The sequence below is a fragment of the Ceratotherium simum genome, chromosome 16 (genome assembly GCF_057802395.1).
Source record: "Ceratotherium simum simum isolate JZ-2026a chromosome 16, ASM5780239v1, whole genome shotgun sequence".
Lineage (NCBI taxonomy): Eukaryota > Metazoa > Chordata > Mammalia > Perissodactyla > Rhinocerotidae > Ceratotherium > Ceratotherium simum.
Genome location: NC_141915.1, coordinates 21,639,435 through 21,665,782, shown reverse-complemented (window position 1 = coordinate 21,665,782; position 26,348 = coordinate 21,639,435). Strand labels below are relative to the sequence as shown.

Sequence of the window (26,348 nt, the reverse complement as noted above, 5' to 3'; positions counted from 1 at the left end):
TAAACCTTTTCTAAAAAGTAAATTAGTGAGCTAGAAGATCAAGCTGAAGACTTTTTCCAGACTTGTTCACAAAGAAAAATTGCTAGGAAGTACTAAAGAAAGGTCAAGCAGTATGTAAGGTTGATCCAGGAGTGTTAAAACCCGTCCAACAGGAGCACTGAAAGGAAAGAAGAGAGAGAATAAATAGAGGAAGCTTGGTACAGATGTTAGCTCAGGGCTAATCTTCCTCAGCCAAAAAAAAATAAATCAACAGTGGCCAGGAATTTTCCTGAACCAAAAAAAAAGACACAAATCTTCAGATTGAAGGAATACACTGAGTGTAAAACATATAAATTTTTTAAAAATGAAACTTAAGTACATTATATTAACTTTTAGAGTGTTAGAGATAAAGAAAAATACTTAGCACTCCAAGAAAAAAGACAAACTACCTACCAGGGAATGAGAATATACTAACGTCAGACTTCTCATTAGCAACAGTCCATGCAGATAGACAAAGAAGCAACATCTTCATGGGGAAGGGAAATGAACTTGATGCTTAGAATTTTATTCCATGCCAAATTATCATTCAAGAGTGTGAGTAAAATGAAAACGTTCCCTGACATATATAAGCTCAGAGTGTTTACTATTCATAGACCCTCTCTGAAAAATCATCTAGATGATGTCCTTTAGCAAAAAGAAAAATAAATGCAGAAGGGAAACATGGAATGCAAAAAAAGCAATATTGAACAAATAAATTGGTAAAACTTTTTGTGAAATCTAAACGAGTATTGATTGTTAAGGGGAAGAAAGAAGTCTTTAGTAGTAACCTGGAACAAAAGTTAAAATGGGGGTGAGAAGTATAGAGAAGTAAAGACTTTTGTAGTGTTTATGGGAAGGATGTAGATGATAATTAATAGGAAAAAAAGATGTATATTTTCATATAAATGTATAATTTTTTTTTTTTGCTGAGGAAGATTAGCCCTGAGCTAACATCTGTTGCCAATCTTCTTGTTTTTTTTCTTTTGCTTGAGGAAGATTAGCCCTGAGCTAACATCTGTGCCAAGCTTCCTCTATTTTGTATGTGGGTCGCCACCACAGCACAGCCAATGAGTGGTATAGGTCTGTCTGATGATTATCTAAGTGGAGATCAGGTCCTCTCTAGAATCATCTAGGAAGAGAGCTGGATGAGACGGTGGGCGTGCATTTGGGAAATTAGCCTATTCCTACTCTGTGGGCTGTGTTTATCTTCCACTTTACATAAAATGTGTTTGTTCAAATTCAGAAATTGACATTTTATTTTATTGTCATATTGATTGAACTAATTAACAGTGGGACGTGGAGTGGGATAGAAGGTGTGTAGGACGTTGGACTAATGTTTCCAGTGATGGTGGGAGAAAAAGTAATATTTTCCACAGTGAACTTTAGCTTTTAAATTCTGCAGATTTTTTTGTAAGCTAGGTTTGTACCTAAATGTTTACTTGTCAATTTTCTTTATTTTCATTCTTTTATTGAAAAAGAGAGAGAAGGATTTTAAAGGTACTCATAACCTTAGAAGCTGCTAAAGTCTTTCAGGGAGGTAAAACTAATTGTTAGAAAGCAGATGAGTTCAGCTTTATAATTTGCAGATTCAGGACGTTGTTTTGCTGGAGAACTGGGGTCATGCCCTTTACCATTGGGAATAAAGGAAGAGCATCTTCATCCTGACGTGTTAGCTGAGCAGTGTGGCAGTAGGATTTCTTCTGGTTTCTGCAGCATGCCTAAAACTTCAAACACACACCGTTACTACGGGTCTTAGGGCCCAAATGTTGACTCTTATTCTAGTTTTACAGTGAATTTGGAAGGTTTCTGATTTTGTTTCCTTTTTTCACATGACATTGTGTAAAATTACCTCTCTCTTCATATTAGAATTCTTTCATTTGGTTTCTATTTTTGTCCCTATCTGGCAAGTGAGTAGGCTTTTAAATGTATTTCCTTCCATTTTTTCATTCATTCAACAGGTATCTGTTGCCTCATGGTACGGCAGGCAACGTGATAGGCACGTGGTATATAGCAGGGGGCAAAATGAAGTCCCTGCCTTCGTGGTACCCACAGAACGGTGAGGCAGACTAACATTAAACAGATAAATTCACAAATCAATGTGATTACAAACTGTGATGAATGGTGTGGGGAAAAAAAAAAAAACAGCTGACTGCCTTAGAAAGGAATAATGGAGGTAAGGGTTGATGGTTGATGAAGATCAAGAAAAGACTAAAGGATGAGAAGGAGCCAGACTTTCAACGAGTAGGTTAAAAAGTATGCCAGGCCATGGGAACAGCATATGCAAAGGCTCTGAAGCAAGAAAGAGGCAATCACATTACAGGACCCTAAAGAAGGCCAATGTGATTGGAATATAGTGATGAAGGCGGAGAGCAGGAAAAGATAAAAGTGATGTAAGGCTTTTTAGATAATGACTCTGGCTGCTGAGTTTGCAGAATGGATTGGAGAGGAAATGGAAGACAATTCAAGAGTCTGTTGTAGTAAACTTGATGGTGGCTTGGATTAGGACTGTGGCAGTAAAGATGAGAATAGTTGAATTTTAAATATATTTGGAGGTGGAGTCAGTAGGACTTGATGAAGGATTAGAAGGAATGATGGAGAAGAGAAGGGATCAAATATGATCCCAGGATTCTGGCTATACTAACTGAGCACATTGAAGTGGGAAAGACTGAAAGAGAAGTTTGAGATGCCTTCAAGATCTATGTCGGCATTGGATGTATGAGTCTGAAGCTCAGAACTGAGAGCTGGGCTAGGGATAATAAATTCATGAATTGAAAAATAAGGTAGATGGAGTAGATGAAGTGACGTGGGGAGGTGTACATGGAGAGAAGAGAGCCTGATATGAGCCCTGGGGTACTCTAACATTTGGGAGTCCAGTAATGGAGGAGCAGTAGCCAGAAAATGAGATTGAGAAGAAATATCCAGAAAGACAGAAGGAAGCCAGGGAGTGTGTGCTGTCATGGAAGCTAGGAAAAGAGAATTTTGTCAAGAAGAAGGATCAGATGCTACTTTGATATATGTTGTCTTAACCAGAAATGTGTAAAACCCTGTGAGGAAAACGTAGACTCCTGAAAGATGCAGAAATAAACTTGAACAAGTGGAAGGATAGTCCTCGTTCTTGGATAGGACAACTCAACATCATAGATAAATTGAATGAATTTAACGTGGGAACTCAATAAAAATACCAGCAAGGATTTGTTTGTTTGTTTTGTGATTGTTTTTCCCTGGAACTATACAAATTGATTCTAAAGTTCATATGGAAAAATAAACATGTAGGAATAGCTGGAAGGACCTTTAAAATAAAAAGAATGAAGAGAGACCACTAGATATTAAAATATATTTATAATGTCTATAATTAAAACTATGTGGTACTGATGCACAGATGGACAGATAGAGCAATGAAACAGACCAGAAAGCCCAGAAATGAACTGAAGTACATATGAAAATTTAGTGTATGATAAAACTGGCATATTAAATCACAGGGAGAAAGGCAAATTTTTTAGTAAATAGTGTTGGAAATAGCCTTTTGTCAAAATGTAAAATTGGATCCATACCTCACACCATATATTAAAATGAACTCCAAATGGAGCAGAGATCTCAATGTAAAAAATGAAAACATAAAAATACTAGAAGAACACATAGGTGAGTTACTCTGTAATTCACTCTGTAATTACTCTATGACTTAAAACTCAGTTGCAATATATGTAAAACATTATTAAATTTGACTACATGTATTAAACAACTTTGCATGGGGGAAAAAAGCACTGTGGTAGGCAGCCTTCTAAGCTGGTCCCAGTGATCCCCACCTCCTGGTATTCATACACTGCATAATCCCTTTCTGGTGAGTGTGGCCTGGGCCTAGTGATTTGCTTGTAGCAAAATGGAATATGGCAAAAGTGATGGGATGTCACTTGTGAGATTAGGCTGCAAATGGCTTCGACTCTCTGACTTCTGTCTTGCTCACGCCCACACTCTCATGAAGAAGCTGGTTTGGAGTGAGCTGCTCTATGAGAGGCCCACATGGCAAGGAAGGAACTGTTGGCTGCTTGTATATGGAAACACAATTGATTTTTGTGTATTGATCTTATATGCAGAACACTGCTTGGTTTTCTTTTAGTTACAATAGTTATCCAAAGATCTTCTTGATTTCCTTTGATGAGAGTCATATTGTTCATAAGTAATGTTAGTTTTGTTCCTTCCCCATTCATTTACCAGTTTATTTATTGGTCTCACTATACTGGCTAGAAAACCTGTGGTAGAAGCATCCTTGTCTTGTTTCTGTTTGTAAAGAGAATGCTTTCAAGCTTGCCCCTCTATGAAGGGTTTTGCTGTAGGTTTTTGGTAAATAGCCTTTATTAGATCAAGGAAGTACCCTTCTATCCCTAGTTTAGGAAGAGTTGTTATTATGAAGGAGTGTTGTATCTTATTGAAGTATTTTTCTGCATCTCTTATCAGGCTAATGAAAGTCACTTCTATTCCTAGTTTGCTAAGACTTTTTTATTTTTCCTTTCTATGAAGTGTCTCTAATTTTGTTGTACAGTTTTTCTGCATCTGTTGAGACCATATGATTTTTCTCCTTTAATCTGGGCCCTGTTCTTTTTTCATCCAGGTACAAGATGATCTCTGAATTCACCTGGCCCAACCATGACCTCCCTTCAGACAAAGAGGCTGTCAAGAAACTGATTGAACGTTGTGGTTTTCAGGATGATGTAGCTTATGGGAAGACAAAAATTTTCGTTCGAACACCCCGAACGTTGTTTACCTTGGAAGAACTCCGTGCCCAGATGCTCATAAGGATTGTCCTCTTTCTACAAAAGGTAATTTTATATTTTATATATAAGGATAAGGATTTGCTTTTATGTTCTTAAAAATTTGTTGAATTTTTTCCCTGATCCAAGAAATGTTCACGATAGTGTGTATGTTTTTTTGTATCTACACACATCTTAGAATGTTTTCTGTTGCTTTCACATGTGGAAAACTTATTTGGCTGCTGGACTCAAAATTATTTTATCCTCAAAACTCTGAAGACACTTTGTCTTCTGGTATTTAAAGTTGGAGAGATATCTGAACCATCCTACTTTTTGTCTCTTGTAGTTAACTAAGTTTTTTCCCTTAGTTTAACTGCATAAAGGACTTTTTTTAATCTTGTAACTCAAAAAGTTTGCCACCGTGTTTGAAACCACCTCCATCACCCATTATTACCCACCACCAGCACTTGACTGAGATGTGGAGTGCTGACTTACTTATGTTCATTAGATCATGGTATCTGTCATCATTGATCTGTGCAGGGCCCCCTTCTCATTTCATTCACTCATTTGTGTATTTCTTTTTATCCCTCATACCATTTCCATGTCATCTGTATGAACCATTTTTGTGTAAAAAATTGTATATGAATATAAAAAGAAATCATGTGCCTCTGTGAAAATGTCCTTAGGATATATGCCAGGAGAAAAGTCGCTGAGTCACAGGGTATAAGTAGTGCCAGGTTCTTCTCCACAATGACTCTGCCAGTTTGCACCACCACCAGCTGTACATTGGGGTTACTGTGTGCCCACATCCTTACCAGTATCATCCAGCTACCTAATTTTTGCCAGACTAATAGGTATAATGATATCTCATTATTGTTGTACTTTGTATTTCTCTGGTTACCATTGAATTTGAATCTCATTAAACGCTTGTTTGCTTTTTGGATTTTCCTATAAATTGCCCGTTCATATCCTTTGTTCATTTTTCTACTGAAGCTGGCATCATTTTCTTGTTGATTAGCAGGAATTCTTTGAGTATTTTAGACATTAATCTCTTATTAGCTTGAGACATTATATTCTCTTATTCTGTAGGCGTTCTAATGAACTTTATCCATAATATACTTTGTTGAAGAGAATCCTTAATTTTGACAAATTCTTCAATTTTTGCTTTTTATTTTGTGCTTTGGAATTTTGTTTAATTAGGAGGGCTTTCCTTGTCTCTAGGTTACCAAGATACTATCCTGTATTTTCTTCTATGAACTGTATAATTTTACCTTCCACATTTAGGTCTTTGGTCCATCTAGAATCCACTTATGTATGTGGTTTATATAGGAGTCCAGTTTCGTTTTCTTCTTTGTGGTGAGCCAGTTTTCTCAATACCATCTACTAAACAATCTGTTCTTTTCTCATTGATTTGTGGTGCCACTTTTATTATATATTAAGTTTATATGTATATATACTTACACATTTTGAGTGCTCTATTCTGTTCCATTTTTATATCTGCCTGTTTTTGCACACAGTTTTTATTGTACTATATCTTAGTTTATGGTGGGATAAATCCATCTTCTCTACTGTTCTTTATTAAGGATGATTAACCTATACATAGACTTTTATTCTGCAGTGGAAATTTTAATGTGTGTTTATTATGTTCATTAAATTCAATAATTTTTATTAGGATTGCATTGAATTTATAAATTAATTTGAAAGGATTAACATTTTTACAATATTAAATAATCTTAAGTGTATAGAATAGGCTTATTTACATCATTTCATTGACTGTTAGACTTACAGAGGCCTTATGAATTCATGGTTAATTCCTAGATATTTTATTGTTTTTGTTACTGCTGTGAATTTTTTATTATACATATTTTCTACATGGCAGTGTTGGTACAGAGAAATAATATTGGCTTATGTTTGTTTACCTGTATTCAGAATGAAACCTTTCTTCATTCATATTTGTTGATTCTGTTAGTTTTTCGGGGTAAATGATTATATCATGTGCAAATAATGAAAGTTTTCTCTTCCCTTCCAGTTGCCAAGATGTTTCTAAGTGTTGGTCTCTTTCATTTATTTTGCCTAGACCTCAGAAAAACTTATGTAGTGAAATACTAAATTCTGTTTCATCCTAAAACAGTTTCCTTCTATTGATTGTTTTTTGTATTGCTTTTACTCAGTTGTGTTTTCTTTCTCAAGAGTGCCTGTAAATTTGCAAGTTGGATCTCTGTTTTCTGTCTGCCATAGTAAATCATTTTCATGCATCTGTTCTTCTGTATATTCAAATCCTTTCTCTTGATCTTCAGCACTTACAGTGGTGGTGGTGGTGGTGTGTTTGCAGATCTGATACTTTGTTTTCCTTCTTTATACCTATCCAAGGATTGACTCAGGCTCAGGGTTTGGCCCTGAACCGGAGTGACCATACCTCTCAGTTTGTTTGGGACAGTCCTGATTTATGACTGTTGTCTGTTGTAACTATTAGTAGTACCCTTTCACTCTCAAAAGTGTCCCAGCGTGGATCATAAACTGTATAGTCACCCTACCCTGAACTCACGTTCTGGTGGTCGAATTCTCTTCCTAAATCTTCACAATTGTCAGTGTCCCACAGACTTTAGTCTGTTATGGCTCTGCTAGCCAAAGATAGGGCCCACCTTTCTCCCTCCCAGGCCCACTGCCCAGCTCATACATAGAAAGGTATAATTCCGGGTATATACACCTACTCTGATTCTTCCTTTCTCAGTCCTCTCTACAGTACCTCTGCTTTCTTTCTGGTGAGAAATTACAATTTCTACCTAGAAAAGAGAGATTCTCAAGGAGAAAGGATGACTGCATCACAAACCGTGACCCATGCCATGGAGGAAAAGCTGTCCAGGCTTCTCTGTGATGTAGATCTTGCATTTCTTAACCATAAGGCCATGGAGTAGGGAATAAAGCTCTTCCTCCCAGTTCTTAGGCAGACCATTCTAGGGTGTGATATATGTGATCTACTGATGATGTTCTTTAAACCAGCTCCATAAAATTAGTGGAAATTTCTCTCAGCTTCTGAGAATAGGTCATCAGTCACCTGACTTTTCATGTGATGTGTGTTTCATTTTTTTCTGTATTCTTATAGAAATGTAACGGGAAGTTAGGAGAGGCAGCATCAGGAGATGCTATTTTAAAGACGAATCTCCAACAATTATTTCCTTTTTAAATAAAAAGGAGCTTTATCTTTTCTTCTGATTATATAATTACAGTATTCTCATTATAAAAACAAATTCACACCATACAAAAAAGTATAAGGGGAACCATGGAAAATCACCTAAAATCCCACCGTCCGGAGGTAACACCATTAACATTGTGGTGACCATCGTTTCTAATATCTTTCTGTGCATATATACTATAATATAAATGAGATCATAGCTCATATGATAATTTTTTATAAGCACCTTTCTCTTTTTTTACAATATTTTGTTACTCTTTTTCCCACATTTACCTTCTCTACCCACATCTCCTCTCACCCCTACGTCAAGGGTCCCCAAGACCATTTCCAGTTCCGGTGATTCCCTAAACGGACTCACAGGACTCAGCATATAGTTGTACTAGTGAGTAAAATTCATTACAGCAAAAGGATACCAAAATAATCAGCAAAGGGAAAAGGCACATGGGGTGAAATGCAGAGGAAACCAGGCACAAGCTTCCAAGACTCCTCTCCCAGTGGAGTTGTACAGGACGTGCTTAATTCCTCCAGCAATGAATTGTGACAACACGTGCCAAGTCTTGTCTAGCAGGGAAGCTCATTGGAGACTCAGTGCCCAAAGTGTTTACTGGGGACTGGTTATATAGGCACCCTCTACCTGCTATATACAGAAATCCCAGACTCCCAGAAGAAAATCGGGTATTCGGCATAAACCACATTGTTTGTATGAGCAGTTTAAGCACGTTGAGCCACTCTTATCATTTAGGGAAAGTTTTATGTCAGTGTAGAGAACTGTCGCCAAGTTCTCAGATGCCAGCCGAGGGCCAACCTCGGAAGCAAACCTTTCTAAAGATAGCAGTCTCAGGCTTGCCATGTTAACTCCTTTCTGGACACCCCCACAGTCTTCCCATAATCTTAATAGACTTTCTTATACATACAGCCTTCCATACTAGTACCTTCATTCTGTGCACTGGGTTCCCAGGAGCAAGATTGTTTGTTGAATGGTATGTATGTTTGTAATTATAATAGATATTAACAATTCACATTTCTGCCCACAATGTAATTGAATTTTTTCCTTTAAATTTTTTTTTTTACCACAGTGGCTTTTACCAGGCTTTTGAATGTTTTCCATTCTTACCGGTAAGAAATGATATCTCATTTCTACTTTAATTTTTTTATTTCCATGACTACTAGTGAGGGTGTGTTTATTGGCCTTTACAATTGCCTCTTCTGTTATTTGTTTATTCACATCTTTGGCCCATTTTTCTATTGGGTTGTTTGTCTTTTTCTTATGAATTTGTGGGAGCTAGTGTCTTTATGTATTGTAATTATTTTTCCCAAGCTATCATTTATCATTTGACTCTGTTCATGGTATACTCTTTGACATGAAATTTTTCACTTAATATAATGAAATACGTCTTACCTTTTTCTTCATAGCTTTTGAGTTTCTTCAAAAAAAAAATATAGATTTGTGATTTCATTTTGTACATGGTATGATATAGGGGTCCAACTTTGTTTTGTTCCTGGTAAATAACCAGCTGTTCTAATGCCATTTATTTAAAAATTCCTCTTTTTTCCACTGAATTGAAATTCCACCTTTGTCTAATATTAAATTCCCATATATACTTGAATCTATTTCAGGACTCACTGTTTTATCCCACAGTTAATTTCTATGCCAATATCGTACTGTGTTTATTATAGTACATCATAATAGGTTTTAACATGTGACCTGCCTGTCAATGTATTTTCATATTTCTCTGTGCCTTAATAGAGATTTAATGGCACGTTGGAAGAGGCAGAATCAATGATGTTGACTAAAATCAGAACCTCCAAAATTGATTGTTCTTAAAGGAAGAAACTGCATAACCACAAAGACCGCGGAACAGATACAAACTGAATTGCTTTCTGATTCATAAAAAAATTTATAGTCCTCCACTGTCACCATCTAAACCATTATGTACTCAGTATCAAGAATTACAGATAATCTGTTCAGTGCATCTTGTTTCTTTTCATATACTTGGTCATATGCTTGACATTTTAGGAGATTTTTGAAATTGCTAGAAATATCTTTTTTTAAGAAATAGAGTTCAAAGACTTTTATTGGTTTTATAGTTCATAAGTAACAGCAATACAAATTCATGTAGAAAAATGAAAAATATATAAATAATTTTATATGTTAAAATATTTTTTATTAAATAGAAATTTAAATCATGCCATACCATGGTTATATAATACTTTTTTGTTGTATCTTTACATGTGTAAACACTTATCTGCATATTGTTAATAGCTGACTTAGTCCATAATATGACTTCCTAGAGTTCCCTCCATCAGTCTACCGTTACTGGATGTTAGGTGTTTCCAGTTTTTCACTCTTACAGGTCCTGTTGCAGTGCTCATCTCTGTTTACTTAGAGCAGTGGACACAGAGTTCAATAAATGTTATTACTACCAGTACTGCTGTTACCACTATTAAGGATTTGTAAACATTCTTGATTATTTTCTTGGAATAAATTCTCAGACACAAAATTGTTGATTTAAAAGATACACACTTTTAAGTTTTCTGCACCCACTGTCAGATGGCTCCCAGAAAGATTGTACCAGTTTATGCTCCCACCAACTAGTGTGTGGAAGAGCCTGACTCGCTGAAGCGCTGGATGTTTCCATTTTTATAAACACTCTTTCTGAATGACCTAAAACCTGAGTGTTTTGCCTGAATATTGAAAAAAAGCATTTTATAAAAAGCCCCAGGGCCAGCCCCATGGCTTAGCGGTTAAGTGTGCGCGCTCCACTGCTGGCGGCCCGGGTTTGGATCCCGGGTGCGCACCGGCGCACCGCTTCTCCGGCCATGCTGAGGCCGCGTCCCACATACAGCAACTAGAAGGATGTGCAGCTATGACGTACAACTATCTACTGGGGCTTTGGGGGAAAAATAAATAAATAAATCTTTAAATAAATAAATAAATAAATAAATAAATAAAAAGCCCCAGTTGTGGTATACACATCTTGGCATCATTAAAAGAAATGAATCGGTGCAGCCAGTGAGATTTTTTTAAAGGTCGTTCTTCTCTTCTTTCATAATACACAGTTGTTTCACTTGCTCACATACCCTCTACATCTGAGTTTGTGTGTGTTCTTTACATCACATTTGAATGAGAAATCAAATAAGGTGGTATTTCTCAACTGCACTGAAGAAACTATTTAACGTTTTTAGAATGACAGCTTTAAGTGAGGAGGTGCAGAGAGATCAGTCAAGTCAGTTCAGCAGCAACCACATGGGGTTGAGGTGAAGTGTATTGTGGTTGTTATTAAGTTGGTTGTGAGGCAAGTCGGTCCAGGTTGATTTTGTTGTTTTAGCTTTTTTTCCTTCTTCAACTTGGACCTTTCTGGTTTTGAGTTTCTTATCATTTGTCTTCTCTGTGTTGTTCTCATTAATGCCCAGAAAATAAGATACTTATTTGTTGCGTGGTTGGGGAAATCCTGAAAGAAAACTGCAGTTTTAACTGTTAACTGATAGTCAACAGGTAACTGCTTTTTAATGAAAATATTACACAAAGTGCATTGCAAGATTCTCTAATATTCTGTACCTATTTAGTTTAAAATATGTCGCTGTCTTGGAAGAGGAGTGGGGTATGGAACCCCTCAAGGAACTCTTATTTTTTTTTGGTGCATGTATAGTTTTAAATCCATGTTCTCATTCTAGGGAATCATAGGGCAAGAGCAAAATTGTCATGTAAGGCGATATCAAAAATGGATTCTCAAAGGGAGATGGAAAAGTATTGGAGAAGTTTATCTTTTGTGTGGCCGTTAACAACAAATTTGGAGTAGGCTGATGGATTTGAAGAGTCATTTTCTTGACCCACCTATAAGACAAATAGGTGCTTTTGGGAATTGTGTGTTCATTTGGGGGATTAGCCCTTTCTGGAAGGGCATCTGTCATTGATTACAGACAGAGATCTTAATTAGTCACCATGCCATATACTTGGACCGTTTCAGATTGCGCGGCTTGATCCTAGCTCTAGGAATGGAGTTATTCTTTCCAGTGTGCCATGGCCTAGTGAAGAGGTCAGGCCTTTCTTATGCCACATAAGAAGGCTACTAAACAGAAACATTCTTTCTTAAAATAAAATCTTAAGGCTCTAATCATTTTCCTCCAAGCAATTTGTGGGTACGCTGGGATCACAGTTAGAGCTCATGGGTTCCACAGCAGCAAGAGCTGCCAGCCCTTCGGAAATTTAAGTTGTGCTAGCCCATGACCTGCTCCCCACTCCATGCCATGAGTTTTCCAGTTTTTATTTCAGTCCTAAAGGTAGCTCGCAGCTTGTAGCATCCATGACACAGTGAGCTTTGGGGTCCACAGTCAAGCTTGAATCTAAAGTCAGTTGGCAATCTCCTATTATAGTTATGTGAAACTACAGACATGTTTATATAGGAAATAATAGAAGCCTCATGCTATAAATGTTCAGATCCATTGGCCTCCTAGGGTCGATTGGCTCCCAGAATTTTATTTTTGCTTGTCTGGTGGCTTCCTGATTAGAGGATGGTAGTGGTTTGATTATTAGGTCATAGCAAATTTGGTACAATCTCAAAAGCAGGATAGGGGAGAACAAAAGAATGAGTGGAGAAGAAAGTGTGGGAAAAATGTAAAAGAGAAAAAGAGATGATGATAAAGCTGAGGAAGGAGAAAAAGACCTCAACCTAGTGAAACAAAATATTCAAAATGTAGACTAAAATCATACGTGGGCTAAAATTATTGTTTCTAATTTTATGTGGCATTCAGGATGGAATTGTAGGGGAGTTAGTGATCTTTTTTTTTAATTCAAAATAATAAATATTTGGCATTCTGCTAGCAAACTGATGTTGTGAAAATATTATACAAAAATAGGGCTACCTGATTTTATCAATAAATCAGCAGTGTTTTTAAGCACACCACGTATAATGCTTGGTAAAGGGCATAACAGAAGCATGTAAGATCCAGTGTCGTTTTGAGTTGCCACATGGGAAAGTTTCTTTTTGTTCTTGTACCAGAATTAGCTGTGCTTTTCCGGGGCCACTGCCCTCAAACTGGCAGTCATGTTATGGGGAGGGGGCTGCACTGCTGCAGAGCCTCCTTGTGAAATTCCCTGAAGTGGTAGTATTAGACATCCTTGAAATGTTCCTGAATTTAATGGGAATGTTCCTAGTGGTTTCTGTTTATGCGTGATACTGATTGAGATAGATCCATTTGTGTGTGTTAAGGAGGTATCCATCTATTCCAGTTGTGTTAAGAGTACTTTTTAAATCAAGAATAGATGTTGAACTAAATAGAATTACTTCTTAGCAGGTATCAAGATGCTCGTGTAATTTTTTTTCTCTTCTGAGCTATTGATGCAGAGAATTCTACTAATCATTTCAGTATGAATATTATGTTTGCCTCAGCAAACATATCTACATGGACACTTTTCCTTCTTTTTCCATATTTTGGAACAGTCTAAATCGCATTGGAGTTAATCTGTTCAGGTTGAATTCCTCTGTGAAGACATCTGAAAGGGGACATTTGTTGGAGCTTAACTCTTCAACAACTTCCTCCAGTTCTGTATAATAATTGGTCTGTTTTTATTTTGTATCTTTTGTAGGATCGGTTTTGGTAATTTATATTTTCCTAGAAAATCATCCAGGTTCTCAAATTTAATTGAATAGAATTGAACAAAGAGTTTGAATGTTTCTTTTCATTTCCTTTGTATCTTTAGTCATTTCCTCTTAGCATTTCTTATTTTGTGTGTTTGATTTGTGCTCACTCTCTTTTTTCTTCATCAACTTTAGTTAATGATGCATTTTACTATTTTTTTCCTCAAAGAACCACCTCTCTGATTTATTAATTCTACCATTTCTTTATTTCTAATTTATTCATTTTGCTTTTCATCTTCATCAAGTCCTTCTTTTTTTGGAATATAAAGAGCAGAAGGAGGCAAAAGGTTGTCTTTCTCCAACTTTCGGAGTTGGGTGTTTCATGCATTTTTTTCTATCACATTTATTAATAGTGGGATTTTTTTGTTTGGGGTTGTTTTGTTCATCTTGTCTTGTTTGGTGTTTTTGAAAGGAAATCCCATATGTATTATCATTTCGCCCTTACATACCAGTATAATCTCTACAGAGAAGGACTTTAGTTTACCATTATCATACTATATAAAATTAATAATAATTCCTTAACATCACCTAATATGGAGTTTGTGTTCGTTACTCGCAGTTGACTTAGAAATGTCTATAGCGATGAGGGCAATGGAGCTGAGGCACCGTTGAGAATGGAACACGCTAGTCTTTATCATATTAATTATGACTTTCAATGACATTTTAGTCTTATAAATTTTATGTTTTAAAGGCGGCTCATGTATCACAAGGATTGCTCTGGTTGGTTTGTCCTAATTAACAGTTTCGTATTATTTGTATGTTCTTGTATTTATTTGTTAAATTTGCATTTTACATTTTTATTGTTAGATTATATTATAGCTGCAGTCACAAGAAGGATCTTGTAAAGGATTCATTAAAGCTAACCACAGAGTGAAAATAGTAAATTCTGAAACTGAGAATAATATCATAGCTATTAATTATGAGTAGTCTCAAAGGTTAATATAAACCTGAGTGTAATAATTTTGTAAACCAGCCAAAAGAAAAAGTGCGAACAGAATCATTATCTGAAAATTGGATTTTATTGGTTTAGTTACTCATTTGCCTCTATTCCCTAATGTATTGGCTGTTGCGAAACTTTGTCAAGTAGTGGCGTGAAGGCATGGGGACTTTCACATCATTTTCAAACAAAGCTCACTGACTTCTTTGTGAAACTAGCCAAGCGTTTTATTTCTCAGACTAAAACAAATAATTATCTCTCATATGAAATTGATTACTTTTGCCCTTAAATTAAAGAAAAAAACCAAGCTACTAGTATAGTGGCTAATTTTTACTGAGTGATCAGAAATCTTCTGGGCACTTTACATATATTAACTAAATCTTTACAACAATCCTGTGAATGAGTGTCTCATATTATTTTCACTTAATAGTAAAAGGAGCTAAAGCCACTGAGTAGCTGAGTAACTTGCTCGAGGTGACACAGATGGTGAATGCCAGAACTGAGATTTGAACGCGGAAGTCTGGCCTTCTGCACACACTATTTTAACCACGGTTCACTCACTTTTAACCACTATTCAGTGGCATCATTCAGAATGTACTCCTTATAGGAAAATCAGGTATAACTCACACTGTTGAAAAAAAGTTTATAAACCAGCCGCAAAGGTGATGACGGCATCTTGCTCAGAGAGAAAGAAAAATGCAGTTTCGCAAAATTCCTTTATTAAATGACCTTGGTAGACATCTAGTGATGTCTGAGTCATTTACTATTGAGTATGAGAACTGAGATACATTTTTACTACAACTGGAAGGAAACACTGATGTTGAAAGTATGAATCAGCTCTTGACGCATGTGCAGTAATGAAAAGTGATCAATGACTCTCTATTCTTTTTTTACTGAGAATACATGCTTCAGGAGAAGAGATTTTATTAGTTTGGTAAAAGTGACTTTTGAGCCATGGGTAGGTTGGGGAAGGTGCGTTTAGATGACTACAGACAAAGCATGAGCTAAATTATGAGGAAATGGGGGGAGGGCATTGCTGTGCAATACACAGGGTTGTCCGCAATGCCAATTCATTTATGGCTTTATTCATGGGGAATATTTATGGTCAAAAATATGCTGCTTGACCTTGACTAAGTGTTGAAAGAAATAAAGAAAAATGTGCCTTTGATCCGATGATGGCTATTGATTATATGTCTTTTCCATATGCTATGAAAAGAAGCAGACAGCAAGTGTCCCTTCCAAACTGTGATGTGTATGTAGCTGAGCAGGAGAAGGGTGCTTATACACATTTTTAAATGAGTGCTAAATGTGGATTTGTTACTGAATAGAGACATAAAAATGAACAAGACCAGGTTCTACCTAGAAGAAGCTGACAGCCCAGTCAGGAGGGAGATGTGTTAGCACTCCAGCCAGTGAGATGGAGTAATTCCCACTCTTTTGGGTAGGTGATGACTGCCAAGTGGGCTCAGAGAAGGGGCAGCTACCTGAGCTAGGGGAAGAAGGCTTTCTGGAAGAAGAAGTGCCAAAAAGTTTGAGAACCACTCTGTTAGATTCACATTTTACTTGAAAACACATTTACTGGGAAGACAGATCTTAATCTGTACTTCATAAACCATTTATACAGGTTGAGTTCATTAGAGCCGGATCATTGATGTCATAGTGGGTAAATTGTCACTAAAGATAGTGGGTATAATAAGCTTCCTATGACAAGATAGGGAACAAAGTTTTCTACAAAAATATTTAAACAGACATTGTTTTCCATAGACTAGTCCTAGTCCTTGGAATTACTAAAACAGCTCTTTCAATGTTATAGGAAAGTTCTTTGCCCTTCTTAGAAAGCAGCCATATGGATAATCAGGAAGCAAACATACTTGGCAACAGTGCAACTTAGAATGACAAAATTAAATTTAGATTTAACTTGAATTTTATAACAAGTATAAATATTTACTAACCTTTCCCTTATTTATCTAACAAGGTGCTAGCTCAGGACTTGTCTTCTCAAAGCGCCTGGGTCAACAAACTCCCGTTCTATCATGATTCCTCACTAATAACTGCTGGTGGAGGCTGGCAGCCTCTGATTTGATTATATTTCTTTTTGCCGTGGCTTATAATACTGTTTCCACACTATACTGTACAGAGTCTTCTGCAACTTGATTTTTTCACTCAGCATATTTTCTAAATTTCTCTAGTTCCATAATTGTAGCACTGGTTAATTTACTTTTACTTCTTTATGCTATTTCATTATTAAAAAGTCATTATTTATTTTCCTGATAATAATTACTTAGTTTTTCAATTTTTTGTCATTCAAAGTAATGCTATAATGAACATTTTCGTACGTTTCCATGTCTACACGTGAATAAGTCTCTATGGGGCAGGTATTCTCAAATTTTGAGGATGCCCTAAGAGCTCACCTTAGAAAATTCAAGAATATACAAGCACACATTCCATTAACTGTCAGATGGTGTCACCACATGTGATACAGCCTCTGGAAAACTCCACTATAGACTCACAAGAGGATGAGAATTACAATGGCAAATAACCTGCTCGTTTTATTATGAAATTAGTTTTTTATCTTGAGGATCCCCTGAAAGGATCTTAGCAATGTTCAGGGTTCCCCAGACCACACCTTGGGAACTGCTACTCTAGGGAATATTCTGCAGATTTCAAATGCTAGGTTATAGGGTCTGCATATTTTGAAGTTTACTGAAGATTGCCCAGTTGCGTTCCAAAATAATTGTACCCACTTACATTTAACTAGAAATGTGTGTTTTTATTGTTCCACATCCTTATCAACAATTTGAATTGTCAGAATTTTTAATTTGACCAATCTAATATTGACCCCTGATATGTCCTTTACTTTCTTGCAACATCAGCTATGCATAGGGGTGTTTGTTATATTTTTCTAGCAGTAGGCATATCGGATTATCTATTCTGCCACGTTCTTGCCATATTCAGTGAAGTCTTATTGGCAGGTTTAAGAGAGAGAAGTAATGTGCTCAGTTTTTGAGTTTTAAATAGATCTGTGTCGGGGGGAGATTAGAAGTCAACAAGACTGGAGGCAAGATGGCCAATTAAGCCTGTTGCTGTAATCTGGGGGAAAGCAAATGGGGGCCTAAATCAAAGCAGTGGTAATTGAGATGGGGAGAAATTTGAGAAATATTTAGGAGGTAAAATTAGCAGGCCATAATAATTGTTTGGATGGGAGACTAATGAAAGACTAATGAAAGGCAAGAATCAGTGATTCCCGGGTTTCCAACTTAGGTTCCTGGATACCTGGTGTCATGAACAACTGAGGTAGAGAGAGAGGGCACGGAAGCAGGAGCATATTTGGAGGATATTAATAATTTGGGGCATGATATCTTCAAGGTGCCTATAAAATATTCAAGTCAAGATGACCAGCAGGCAGTTGCCTATATGAGTCAGGACAGCAAAGGAAACAGCAAATGTCAAGGAAGAAGAAATGATCAGCAGTATCAAACATAAAAATGTCCAACAAAATTAGGACTCAAAAGTGCCTTCCTGTGGCAGTTAGGAATCGTTGGTTCGCTGATAACCAGCATGTTCAAGTTGATCAAGGTGAAAGCAGGGTACAGGAGGAGGGAAAAGACAAGCCGGGTACCAGAATCCTCCAGCAAGAAAGTATATTCAACCTTTATTGGTAAATCATGGTAATGAAAACAGGTATGGGAAAGGATATATGTTCTTAATGCAGAAACCAGGGAGTGTTTATCATCTACAAGACATTTAGTAAATGATGACTGAACATTGAAGCCTTACTCCTGCTTATGTTACTAAGCAGTCCTGTTAGAATAGCATCACTGTGTGCAAGTCATTGATTTGATGATGGTGAAGATTTCTGTTGATTTATAGTATAAGCCAATGACTGATGCCCTTTAGTATTTACACATTGACAAATGCAAAGCCCTCTTATTTTTTTAAAATTATTTTATTGAGGTCATATTGGCTTGTAACGTGGTGTAAATGTTAGATGTACATTATTATATTTCAGTTTCTGGGTAGACCGCATCGTGTTCACCAATCGTGTTCACCACCAGTAGTCTACAAAGCCCTCTTAGAACAGTAAAAATGCTTCAGCAAAAATTTAACATTGGAACAACAGAGCATCCTTTCTCTCTCTCTCTCTCTCTCTCTCTCTTTCTCTCTTTCTATTTCAGCCTCCCCTTTTCCTCCTCCCACCCCACTGATGGATAAAAAAGATAAGAGCGTATTTGGAAAAGAATGGCAATGTGTCAAAAATAATTTGTTTCCTGTTTATCTCCTCTAGGATACTGCCAATAAGATACTACTGCCACCCCTTCCCCAGCCCGCTCCCCTGTTAGCTGGAGGCAGATGATTTGCTCTCCTGAAAGAGCAGCAAATCCGTTGCCCGGGTGATATCTCATTACTAAGGCAACCAATTTGGTGCATCAGTGTGAATCCCAATTTTAAAATGTAATTATGCCAAGATATGTACATATGCGTGAGATTTTCTTAAAAGAAATCTGTTCTCCTTCTAAAGGAAAACATTTCCTAAGTTAGATGAAAGATAGGGGGAAATACTGCTTTTATTCTTTGCTAGCTTAAATACATCTTTCAACTGAGGTCCCCTACTATTCTGAGTAAAAGAGCTTGCATTGGTTTCTCCCTCACCACTTTTTTTTTAACTTGAGATATTCCCTTTCCAAGACACTTCTCTCTTGAGACCTGTCACTCATAACCCAGCAGCTGTTGTCTCCATGACAACAGTTTCTGGCCCCTATAGGTGGTGGTAGGAAAAAAAGGAAGGAAAAAACCCATGGCTACATTTTCATTGCACGTTTCTTTTTTAATTGCTGAAAGCTCTAGAGATTGACTCTTTGTAAGGAATTACTTAGTGAAGGGGAGTGATTCGGTGAATAGATGTGTACATCAAATTACAAAACTTCTGAACAATTCAGTGAAGGTTGCTACCCCAGACTCAAATAAAAGATCTTATAGATAGGATGTGTACAACCAAAAGCTTGTCTGGAGGAAGACTCGATCACACAGGTAGCTGCAGATGTGCACAGGCAAGCCAAACAAGATAACCATTGAATCACTGCTGAGCAATTAATTTTTCTTCCTCCTCAACAAAAATTATTGTTTAAAAATGAAAAGCATATTTGGGTGCAGGGAGTATTTAATTACCAACCTTATTAAATAATGAAATCTATGCAACTCATTAAATTTCCCATTTGCTGTAGCTGCCAGGGAAGCTCAGGGCTCAGATTTGTACTCAAATCCAGGAACTATTCTTAGTTGGGGATTTCAAGTGTGACTGTCTCCTTTCCCACCTACACCCCTGTCCCCAGTGCCTACCTGTCCTTCTTGTGTCCTTACTTTGGTGACTCCACTGTCTATGTAACTTTCGTTGTAAGTTCCCTCCAATCCTTTTGGAAATAATTGAGTAACAAATATTAAAGGTAATGGTGAAAATATTTTCTTGCGATAGGTATGTGCTACTTAGTGACAATGCTGAGATGTAATATAAAATATCAGCCCCCCAAAAGATGATTTTTAAAACTGACTTAAAAAAAAAGCCTTTCTAAAGTACGTAAGTTTGCTACATATTTCATTAAGCTAAGAAACTTAATGGATGATGAAATATATCCTGTTTACCAAATTGGATGCATAGTAGAATATACGTGGTTTAAGTGTGAGGGCTACAGTGTTGAGGCTTATTTTATTCTTTTTCTTACTAGAGCAAATGTATAGAAATACTACCAAGAAACCTAAGTGTATCAGAAATTACTCATATTCTTTGTCATGGCACATTTAAACACATTCTGCTTGGACTATTAAGTTTTGCTAACCAAAAAAAAAATGTTTATGAAATATTCAACATGTTCTGGGAAATACAGCATTATTTATTGCTACCTTTAGAGCATTCACTTTCTCTTTGTGGGGGGACATATAGTGACTTTAAACTCTATTATGTTTTTAATTTCAGCAAGTAAAGAATATAAATACCTTTAATATACAAAAGGCCCTCGTTTCAAAGAAATGAAATAAATACCTCACTAGAAAAGTGAGCAAAAATGTGAACGATCAGTCCACAAAAAAAGAGAAAAACAGCCAGCAACCATATTTTCACCTTTCAAATACTCAGGGTTTTTTTAAAAAAATCATACACAATGCTGAGGATGTGTATACTACTGGCATAAGAGTAAATTGGTGAGAACTTTCTGGAGGGTAGTTTAGCGGTATGTTTCCAAAAAATTTAAAAATTGGGTTTGCCTCTAATCAAGCAATTATACTTCTAGAAATTTATACTAAGGAAATTCTTAAGAATATATGTAAAAATTTAGTTGTAAGAATTTTCTCTTCAGCGTTTCTCATTCAAGTGGAAAATAATGGAGAAAAATATTAAGAAATTAGTTATATAAATTATGGTACATCCATATGATAGAAGACTATGCAGCCATTAACAATGACGATGTAAAAAAATTTAATAACATCAGAAGTGTTCGTGATACATGTTAAGTGAAAATGTATGTTACAATATGATTCCTTTTTAACCACGTTGTTAATTCTAGAAATATCTATGCACACACATGCGCACATGCACACACACACACATTACATATACTGAAGAGGAACTGATGAGTCATTCTTTTTTTGGTCTTCATTCATAACTAGAGAAAATTTAGGACTATTTATATTCAGTTGTTTTTGTCAGAAAGTCTTAATGTTGCCAAACATCACTATCTATTCAAATTCAGCACTACAATGAGAGTGTGTATTTTTTTTCTTTTTTTTTTTTTGTGAGGGAGATTAGCCCTGAGCTAACATCCGTTGCCAATCCTCCTCTTTTTGCTGAGGAAGACTGGCCCTGGGCTAACATCTGTGCCCATCTTCCTCTACTTTATATGGGATGCCGCCACAGCATGGCTTGACAAGCGGTGTGTCGATGCTCGCCCAGGATCTGAACCCGCAAACCCTGGTCCCCTGAAGCAGAGCACGCACACTTTACCGCTGCACCACCGGGCCGGCCCCAGAGTGTGTATTTTTAAGGAAATGTAATTTTAAAATAAGATGTTTACTATTCAGCTGTCCTGAGTTGGTTTTCTTGTATTTGTGTAGATACAAACACTCAAAGAAATCAAACACTCATAGAAAATATGTCGATGACAAATATCCTTGGAGACGTAAAAATACAGTCAAGCACTTGTCATTTAAATGCAGGTTACAGACAAAGTTCTTTATTCACAAGTTTATTGTACTTTAAATGGATTATAAACAAGAACAACATACAGCTATAATCACATTATTTGCATCTAAAATTTTAAGTTTTTGTTATAAAGTAATACATGTTCATTGTGAAATATAAAAAATCATTAAAGGAAGGAAATAACATCACCTATCATCTCACCACCAAAAGGTACCCACTATTAACATTTTGGGATGTATCATAACAGTCTTTGTCCTGCTATCTCTCTTTCTCTCTCTCTCTCTCTCACATGCACAATTTTTAAAATTGAAGTCATGCCGTATGCACTGCAGAGGGCTATTCCAGTAGGAAAGTCAGCAGAGGGCCGGCTCCGTGGCTTAGTGGTTAAGTGCGCGCGCTCCGATGCTGGCGGCCCAGGTTCGGATCCCGGGCGCGCCCCAAGGCACCACTTCTCCGTCCAACCTGAGGCCGAGTCCCGCGTACAGCAACTAGAAGGATGTGAACCTATGACATACAACTGTCTACTGGGGCTTTGGGGGGAAAAAATGAATAAATAAAATCTTTAAAAAAAGAAAAAAAAGTCAGCAGAACCATGGTGATGGTTGTGATACTCTGCCCCTGAACCACTTCTGTGTCATCTTCCAGGCTTCCCTCCTTGACCCTTATCTGCACAACATTACAGTCCTAGTTTGACTGAAGGGTTTCTGACTCTGTTCAGAAACCCTTCCATTACCTACGGAATAAAGACTAGCCTCTTCTCGAGTCTGGCTCCAACCATGTCTTCCATTATACCACTGTGCAACATCCGGTGTTGTTCACTGAATTCCCAGACATTGTCTTGCTTTTCTGCATACTGTTTGCCTTCCTTTTAGTGTTCTTCAAATTAGAGTCACCTCCTCACTAAGCCCTCCTGGCCATACCAGTCTAAATAAAGTTGTCTCCACTGCCGTCACCAGAACCCATCTGTCAGTTGTGTGTGGCTCTCTGAGACAGTAACTACAGTGGGAGGCAGGAGCCGGGGTCCGCTGTTAGCTTTAGGTTTGTGTGAGGTTTTAGGTCATCACTTCTTTTATCTGTAAAATGATAGTTTGGATATGGGCACATCTATCACAATCAAGTATGAGCTGTATTAGGAGTAGTTTGTTACTAATAATTAGTTATTGAAGATAATGAATTATTTTATAAGTAGGAGCTGATTTGAGGTTATTTCTATAAAATTTATACTTACTTTCTTGAGTGTGGGTGCATCTCAGGGATTGTACAAGCCCTAGGAGTGTGTTGCACATGTGTGTGTCCTTCATAAGTTATACCACGGGAGAGTCAGAGCAGAGAACCTCTCAGCTAGGTGATTTGTAAGAAGTCTTACAAGCTCAGAAATTTCCGTTGAATTCTGTAGTTTCTGTAGACTATAGATCATCTGTTAATTTTGCACATTTGTCTTATCTCCTGAACTAGATTATAAATTGTTGAGGGAAGCAGTGTCCTTATACTTGTTTGTATTCCATCCAGGGCCCCCAGCATAATGCCCTGTACGTGGTGGCACTGAGTGGTGTTTTGCCAATAATATAGTTATATTATCATGACTCAATACTAGTTGCTTCGGGATTTATAAAGTTTCATGTTAGCTATGTTATATATGAAAGCAAAGATATTTATTAATACTTAAAAGCTATTCATGTGCATTTAAATGAGGTATTTTCATAATACCAAGCAAATGGAGTAATTAGTAGGCACAAGAGTTATTCTCAACTGGGAAGGAAGCCTTTAAGTTTTAACTCTGCTGCCAGAGCTGAAGAATCACTATCTTCTGTATAATTTCTAGACCCACGACTGCCTGACCAGCAGATAGTTCTTGACTTCAGTTAACAGGCACTTAGGTTTCAATCCCAGCTCCAACCCTTACGGGATGATACTTTCGGGCCTCTCTGTACTTCAGTTTCCTCATCTGTAAAAGGAAAATAAAACAATACCCACCTTATAGAGTGGTTGTGACTATTAAATGAGTTAATATATTCAACATACTTTGAACAGTGCCTAGCACATGGTAAGTACTGTGTGTTTGCTATTATTATAGGCATACCCCACTTTATTGCACTTTGCAGATATTGTATTTTTTACAAGACCCTCTACCAGCAAAAAGATTATGACTCACTGAAGGCTCGGATGATGGTAGCATTTTTTTAGCAGTAAAGTATTTTTTAGTTAAGGTGTATACATTGGTTTTTTTGGACATAATGCTATTGCACACTTAATAGACTACAGTAAACATAACTTTTATACACACACTGGGAAACCCACAAATTCATGTGACTCGCTTTGTTGCAGTATTCACTTTATTGCAGTGGTCTGGAACCGAACCCGCAATATCTCTGAGGTATGCCTGTATTAACATTGATATTATTAATACTATTATTATTATTGATTTGGGTTTGTATCAGTTAACTATTGCCACAATTATGCCACAAACCACCTGTATTACTTTCCTGTGGCTGCTGTAAAAAATTATCACAAACTTGGCTTAAAACAGCAGAAATTTATTCTCTCACAGTTCTGGAGGCCAGAAGTCTGAAATCAGTTTCACTGGGCCAACACCTTGACAGGTGTCGTCAGGGCCACACTCCCTCCGGTGATGATGGGGGATAATCCATTCCTTGCCTCTTGTAGCTTCTGGTAGCTGCCAGCATTCCATGGCTTGTGGCTCAATCTCTGCCTCCATGGACTCAATGCCTTCTCCTTGTCTGTCTTCAAATCTCCCACTGCCTTCCTCTTATTAAGATATGTGTGATTGCATTTAGGGTCCAGGATAATCTACCCATCTCGATCCTTAAGCTAATCACATCTGTAAAGTCCTTTTTTGCTGTATGAGGTAACATTTACAGGTTCCAGGGATTAAGAGGTAGATATCTTCTGGGGGGCCATTATTCAGCCTACCACATCACCCTAAAACTTAGTGGATATAACAGGCAGATTTATTTCTTCCTTATGCATCTGGGGTTTGGCCATTCTTGGCTGAGCCCATCCCAGGCCATGGGTTGAGTACAGATTGGTTCCACATGTTGCTCATTTTTCTGAAGTTAATAGACCCCTGGGGCATGTTCTTCTCATGGGAATGACAAAGCCTCAGAGGGCAAGGCTGACCACACAAGCTGTTCGGGTCACGTGAACTCATATCCCATTGACCAATGGGACCCACGTCAATAGGGTGACCCATATAGGTCAAGAGAGAAGGAATGAATATTTGCTGTAATAATTAAACTAGCACAGTTTAATTGTAGATGACCATAACTTAAAGCTAAGTTAGCAATATACTTATTTGGGGGAGGAAGAAAATCCAGGATTAAAAGCATAGTTATTTAGTAATAAGACAGTTTTCTATAGTTCTTATTTGATGGTTAAGTCAAGGAACTATGTCTTTTGTGGTCTTAGTCTGGCCAAATAAATATATTCCTGAATGTGATGATCCTAGAAAACTTGTTCTATGATTTTTGATTTAGAGGATAAACTTCTACAGTCATGGAAACTCTCTTTTGGGCTTCCTAGCTCCCTTTGCCATAATGTAGAGACTCAGTGGATTCTGTGAATGTGTGAAAAAGAAGCAAGAGTTTTCTGCCCCATTGGAAGAACAGAATATCTGCTGGATAGTCTCTCAAGAAGAGAAGTGAACTGGAGAATAGCCATCAGCTGCTGAGTTAAAGCCAAAGCTGCATTAATTACAACAGCATCTCATGTCTTTGGCCTATGAGCTTAAATACCTAGTTCATCTAAGTAATCTAACCAAGAGTTTGTTATTTATACAGTAATTGCAATCTCATTTCTGTTAATTTGAGAACCAGTATATAATATTTGTATATTTGAATTTGATAGAATTTCTTAATTTAGTTTTTTTTCCCCTCTTTCCTCCCATTTCAATAATAGAGGAATTATTATTGTTCTCACAGGCCGAGTGAAAAACAGGATAATACACAGTAGAGTTTATGGACTCTTTCTCAGTCTCGTTGACTTCAAGAAAGAGAATAAGGATGTACTATGTCATATTTTCTTCAGTCATGATAAAATGCAGTGACACTGAGCTGTTGACTTTTGTCAAAAAAAAGAAAAAGAAGGCAGAGGGGCAGTTTTTCATGAAAAATCCTGTAACTAGAATGAACAGGGAATTAGGAACTTAATTTAGAATATCCACGTTTTAAGAGCTATAACAGAACTAACTTATTTAAGATGATTTTTTTCATTTTTAGTGAAATTCTTTTTAACATGAAAGGAATATTCACTGAAAACCTGACTTGTTCATGCGTTAGGTTGCTCATTGGCAAGTTAGCAACAGTTTTTCAGGTTGATGCTTATTCATGCTAGACTGCTCTAGAACCATCAACCATCAGCATTGATTTTGAAATTCCGTTAAGACCTGAGAACTGTGTGACAGCTGCCATGTATTTCTTCCTTGAATGTTTCGTCATTTGCTTGGCTCATCTTCACAGTTATGTGCTGTCTATTTCTTTTAAGTGAGCTCTTAAACCCTGAGATTACTGAGCCCTTCTTGGATGTAAAACATTGTGTGGGGCCTTTTTTTTTTTTATAGATAAGCAAGTCTTCTTTTAAACTTATAGTAAAGATATTTGGTTTATTCAAG

At 36.9% G+C, this 26,348-nt stretch overlaps 1 protein-coding gene across 3 annotated transcripts in view; it reads left to right on the top strand.

The window, feature by feature from the left end:
- The window catches only part of MYO1D (myosin ID), a 312,458-nt gene that overhangs the window by 142,860 nt on the left and 143,250 nt on the right, over positions 1-26,348 (top strand). For all 3 annotated transcript variants that reach the window (XM_004441886.3, XM_087440786.1, XM_087440787.1), the window contains exon 16: positions 4,625-4,832. In XM_004441886.3, the coding sequence (XP_004441943.1) occupies positions 4,625-4,832 (208 nt within the window). The remainder of the gene's footprint in view (positions 1-4,624; positions 4,833-26,348) is intronic.